Genomic DNA, 6,197 nt, shown 5'->3' on the forward strand with positions numbered 1-6,197 from the left:
ATGCGGCTTACATGGGGTGAGATGGGGGTCCAAGATGGCGTTTTGGAGCAGAAGCGTGCTCTGAGTGCTCCGCAAACCCAAGTGTTGTTCTGGTGGAATAGAGCATCCACTTGGCGAGCTTTTGTGAGCTATGGGGAAAAGAAAGGGAAAGGTTGTAGCCCCAGCCTCCTCGGGACCCCCACTACACTCCAGCTCACCTTAGAGGCGTGCGGAGTCCGAGCGCCGGTAGTTGCAGTGTCTACTTCGGAGAACGCACAGACATCAGCGAACAGCAGTAGTGAGGGAGTGACTCTTAGCCCTCCCTCACGGGGCACGACCCCGCCGCAACCTGGAAGCAATGACGAGATGGTTAGTGAACGACTGGAGAAGTCCGAAGCGGGCTTAGGTACGGATGGGGAGAGGGATCTTGGGGTCATAGTATCTGAGGATCTGAAGGCGATGAAACAGTGTGACAAGGCGGTGGCCGTGGCTAGAAGGTTACTAGGCTGTGTAGAGAGAGGTGTGACAAGCAGAAGAAAAAGAGGTGTTGAATGCCCCTGTACAAGTCGTTGGTGAGGCCCCACCTGCGAGTATTGTGTTCAGTTTTGGAGGCCGTATCTTGCTAAGGATGTAAAAAGAATTGAAGCGGTGCAAAGAAAGCTACGAGGATGGTATGGGATTTGCGTTACAAGACGTATGAGGAGAGACTTGCGGACCCAACATGTATACCCTGGAGGAAGAAGAAACAGGGGTGATATGATACAGACGTTCAAATATTTGAAGAGGTATTAATCCGCAAACAAACCTTTTCCGGAGATGGGAAGGCGGTAGAACGAGAGGGCATGAACTGAGATTGAAGGGGGCAGACTCAAGAAGAATGTCAGGAAGTATTTTTTCACGGAGAGGGTGGTGGATGCTTGGAATGCCCTCCCGCGGGAGGGGGTGGAGATGAAAACGGTAACGGAATTCAAACATGCGTGGGATAAACATAAAGGAATCCTGTGCAGAAGGAAGGGATACTCAGGAGCTTAGCCTAGAATGGGTGCAGAGCTGGTGGTAGGAGGCAGGGCTAGTGCTGGGCAGACTTATACGGTCTGTGCTAGGGCTGGTGTGTTGGGCGGCGGGACTAGAGCTGGGCAGACTTATACGGTCTGTGCCGGGGCTGGTGGTTGGGCGGCGGTGATAGTGCTGGGCAGACTTATACGGTCTGTGCCAGAGCCGGCAGTGGGAGGCAGGGATAGTGCTGGGCAAACTTATGCGGTCTGTGCCAGAGCTGGGTGGTGGGCCCGGGGACTGGTAGTTGGGAGGCGGGGATAGTGCTGGGCAGACTTAAAGGGTCTGTGCCAGAGCTGGTGGTTGGGAGGCAGGGATAGGGCTGGCCAGGCTTATACGGTCTGTGCACTGAAGAGGACAGTACAAAAAAAGTAGCACATATGAATTATCTTCTTGGGCAGACTGGATGGACCGTGCAGGTCTTTTTCTGCCGTCATCTACTATGTTTAATTGTTTTTCTTTTTTTTCCTTATGTTTAAATTTCAAATATTTCCGATAATGTTTGTATATGAATGTAAAAAATTAAATACTAATAAAGAGAATTAAATATACATGGGGCAATGGAGTGTTAAGTGACTTGCCCAGAGTCACAAGGAGCTGCCTGTGCCTGAAGTGGGAATTGAACTCAGTTCCTCAGGACCAAGTCCCCACCCTAACCACTAGGCCGCTCCTCATCAGGAAACAGAATAGCCATACTGAAATTTGGCCATCTGTACTGTATATAACAGTGTCGAAAAAGGAGAACAAAATACAGTTTATAAGAACTGGTTCTACCACTACAAATAATTTTAATGCTATTTTTTATTTCATGATATCTACATAAGTACATAAGTACATAAGTAGTGCATACTGGGAAAGACCAAAGGTCCATCTAGCCCAGCATCCTGTCACCGACAGTGGCCAATCCAGGTCAAGGGCACCTGGCACGCTCCCCAAACGTAAAAACATTCCAGACAAGTTATACCTAAAAATGCGGAATTTTTCCAAGTCATTTAATAGCGGTCTATGGACTTGTCCTTTAGGAATCTATCTAACCCCTTTTTAAACTCCGTCAAGCTAACCGCCCGTACCACGTTCTCCGGCAATGAATTCCAGAGTCTAATTACACGTTGGGTGAAGAAAATTTCTCCGATTCGTTTTAAATTACCACACGGTAGCTTCAACTCATGCCCTCTAGTCCTAGTATTTTGGATAGCGTGAACAGTCGCTTCACATCCACCCGATCCATTCCACTCATTATTTTATACACTTCTATCATATCTCCCGTCAGCCGTCTCTTCTCCAAGCTGAAAGCCCTAGCCTTCTCAGCCTCTCTTCATAGGAAAGTCGTCCCATTCCCACTATCATTTCGGTCGCCCTTCGCTGTAACCTTTTCCAATTCTACTATATCTTTTTGAGATACGGAGACCAGTACTGAACACAATACGCCAGGTGCGGTCGCACCATGGAGCGATACAACGGCATTATAACATCCGCACACCTGGACTCCATACCCTTCCTAATAACACCCAACATTCTATTCGCTTTCCCTAGCCGCAGCAGCACACTGAGCAGAAGGTTTCAGCGTATCATCGACGACGACACCAGATCCCTTTCTTGATCCGTAACTCCTAACGCGGAACCTTGCAAGACGTAGCTATAATTCGGGTTCCTCTTACCCACATGCATCACTTTGCACTTGTCAACATTGAACTTCATCTGCCACTTGCACGCCCATTCTCCCAGTCTCGCAAGGTCCTCCTGTAATCGTTCACATTCCTCCTGCGACTTGACGACCCTGAATAATTTGTTGTCATCGGCGAATTTAATTACCTCACTAGTTATTCCCATCTCTAGGTCATTTATAAATACATTAAAAAGCAACGGACCCAGCACAGACCCCTGCGGGCCCCACTAACTACCCTCCTCCACTGAGAATACTGGCCACGCAATCCTACTCTCTGCTTCCTATCTTTCAACCAGTTCTTAATCCATAATAATACCCTACCTCCGATTCCATGACTCTGCAATTTCTAGATATGGGAAGCTTTCAAGTAAATTAAAAAGCTGTCAAATAAGTTTAAAAAAATCTTTTGTCCTCCAACTTTTAAGACCTACCTATCCAACTGGAACAGCTTTAGAACTTTTACAGATGGATCATGCTTTGGGCAGTCCATTATTTCTAATTTTTTGCTATTGGTTTCAATAGCGTTTGCTATTATTTTGGGTGTATTAAATCGACAGCAAGCTCCACCTCCTAGCTAAAGCTGATAAAATGGACTAGATAGGCTCGTTGTTGTCGTCCCCCCTCCCCCTCGGGGGTCTCCTGGGTTTTTTTTTTCCTACTGCCTTGGGCTGAAAGGTCTCCTGCGGGCCTACCCTGCCTCCCTTACCGCACAGTGCCTGCTTCCTGCGCATAGCGCTGCATCTCCTCACGGGCCCGCTCGTCCCGCAGTTCCCGTTGCAGCTCTTCAATCTTCTTGCGTTCGGCCTCATGCCTTTGCTCGGCCTTCCACACTTTCTCCACATTGCGCAGCGTCTGTGGGTGCCAGCTCTTCTTCAGGTTCTACGGAAACAAACAGCACAGGGTCAGAGGAGGGGGTCCCCGGGGAACCTGAGAAAGCCAACACGTCCCCTCTCCTAATCCCTCACCAGGTCTCCTCCTCCCATAGTGTTGGTTCCTCTCTTCGCTTGCGAAAAACTAATCTATTGCAGCCGGAGTCCAGACCGGCGAATTCTCCACCACAAACAGACCAGTCCACGACCGTAAGCGCCCGCGCGTTCCGGTGGGGAGCTACGTCATCAAACAGCGCGCAGGACGTAGTAGAAATAGAATCAAAGCCGGGGAAGAATGAAGATTTGGAACACAAGTTGAGCGCACAACAGCCCGTCCTGCGCATGCTCCTGCCTCTGTGTTGATAGAAGATTGTGTAGTTTAGGTTTGTCCGCTTCTTCGTTCTTGACTTCGGGCAGCGTGATGTGCTCTCTGCTTTCCAGGTGGCTGCACGGATAAACCTGTCAGTAATCTCCTATGTACAGTACAATGAGCTAACAGTGTTTCGGTCACAGTGCCCCCTAGCCAGGCTGGTTTTCGGGATGTCCGAAGGATACAGTGAAGGCACTGAATGCAAATCTGTATTATGTTTGTTCGGTATGGATATCCTGAAAACCAACATGGTTAGGGGTATTCCAGGACCAGCTTGAGAATCACTGATATATATAACACACGTATATGTGCACATTTTTGACCTTTTGCCTTCTGGGAAACTGGTAGATGCATCTTAGATTGTGAGCCTACTAGGGACAGAGACAGTACCTGCATATATTTATTATTATTATTTGTTGCATTTGTATCCCACATTTTCCCACCTATTTGCAGGCTCAATGTGGCTTACATTACATTTGCATGTAAACTGCTTTGGTTGTACCCCAGAAAGGCAGTGTATCATCAAGTCCATGACCCTGCACCCCATGTACCCAGAGATGCTGCAAGGACCTTTGGACATGCAGATGAGTCTATCCTCTCACACACTACAAACAGGAAAAATCTATAGCCATCTTCACTAACTCCTTTACCTAGACTACAGGTAAAGTAGGCTACCTACAAGGAACCATACTGTAGCTTTTCCCCCTTTTCTTTCCATCTGCTAATTTTCAAAAGTTGTTTCACACACTTCTTTTCTCACCACCAGCTGTTTCTCATCAGAATTGTTTACTTGCGATGGGGGTTCTCCATAGGCATCCAATAGATCCAGTATGAGGAAGCTGTTCTGTAGCTCAAAGAATCTGTTTGAAGCTTCCCAGAGCATGCACAGGTGTTTCTGCACCCAGTAGGACCTCCCACCCATCCATATCTTAGCTAGTATTGAGTTGTTCATTAATTCTTTTTTTTTTTTGGAAGACAAAGGGGAGGGAAAGTGTTATTGCATTATAGGCAAGCAACTCTGCTTTCTCCATACTCAAACAGGAGAGATGGCAGCACACTACATGGTGAATCCCAAGCTGAGGGTTGCTGTGAGGAACAGGCAGCATCCTGGGACTAATAGAGGGTGATTGAAGAAGAGAGAATCCAGCAGCAGAGGTAATGTCGACAGATTACAGATTACCTGTCCAAAAGCACTGACCTGTGCTGATGAGTTTAAAGAGTAGTGTTTAGTGAAGATAGTCACCAATTAACAGGTGGCAGCCCTAGGGATGTTCCCAAGTTAGCTAAGGAAGTTGCTGTTGTGTGAAGCTAGTGGGCACCGAGTCTTCTGGGAGAATGGTAGTTAGATTGGTAATAGCCGAAGTTGATGCAATCTGAAACGCAGGAGGAGTGTGCATCTGGTAGTGGACATTCACAGGTTATTTGGGTTATGACTAAGAAAGAGTTGACAGGTCTTATGCAAATCCCTTGTGCCTTAGAGATAATAGAGCAGGGTACATCTGCAGGGCCTTTTCCGCCGTGGTCAAGTCCAGCCCAAGTTGAGAAGGGGATAGGGGGAAATGTGACTTGATATACCGCCTTTCTGAGGTTTTTGCAACTACATTCAAGCGGTTTACATATAGTCAGGTACTTATTTTGTACCAGGGGCAATGGAGGGTTAAGTGACTTGCCCAGAGTCACAAGGAGCTGCAGTGGGAATTGACTCAGTTCCCCAGGATCAAAGTCCACTGCACTAAACCACTAGGCTACTCCTCCCACTCCGAAGGAACTGGGATATGAGTTTGGGGAGGAATTTGGAATAGGTTCAGAGGACTACTCTGTTGGGAAAGAATTGAGTGTATGGTGGATAATGCAGCAAGGCCTGGATCACCTTTACGTTTCTTGCAGTGGTTATGACAACAGGAAACACATTTTTCCATGTGAGATGCTTAAGGATAGGTTGTGTGAGGGGCTCAGAGGGAGAGTCCATGAGTTGAGTAATGATGACATTCGGGTCCCAGACTGGTAGGAGATCATGATTTAGTGTGTTTAGTGTTCATGAGGCCCCTCATAAAGTTTGATTCTAGTGGATGGGTCAAGAACGTTCTGCACTGAATATGGACATGGCAGACCACAATGGCTAAATGGTGAAGTTTTACTTGTTTTGAGGCCCAGCTGGAGAAAGTAGACCTGTGGAAGTGAGCAGGTTTAAGGGTTGGGCAGTTAGCCAACAGGTGAATTGTGCCCACTTGATGTAATCTGATTGACCTTCTTTAAGCAC

The 6,197-nt window shown here is 47.4% G+C and overlaps 1 protein-coding gene across 2 annotated transcripts in view; it reads right to left on the reverse strand.

Moving 5' to 3' along the window:
• Positions 1-3,797, reverse strand: part of CWC25 (CWC25 spliceosome associated protein homolog) — a 72,873-nt gene extending 69,076 nt beyond the window's left edge. For both annotated transcript variants that reach the window (XR_003944014.1, XM_030221362.1), the window contains exons 1-2: positions 3,664-3,797; positions 3,405-3,577 (exon numbers count right to left, since the gene is read on the reverse strand). Coding sequence is in view for 1 of the 2 variants with exons in the window: in XM_030221362.1 (XP_030077222.1) it covers positions 3,405-3,577; positions 3,664-3,681 (191 nt within the window). In the remaining variant the exon portion in view is untranslated. The remainder of the gene's footprint in view (positions 1-3,404; positions 3,578-3,663) is intronic.
• Positions 3,798-6,197: the final 2,400 nt, after the last annotated feature.

This window comes from Microcaecilia unicolor, chromosome 12, assembly GCF_901765095.1.
Source record: "Microcaecilia unicolor chromosome 12, aMicUni1.1, whole genome shotgun sequence".
NCBI lineage: Eukaryota > Metazoa > Chordata > Amphibia > Gymnophiona > Siphonopidae > Microcaecilia > Microcaecilia unicolor.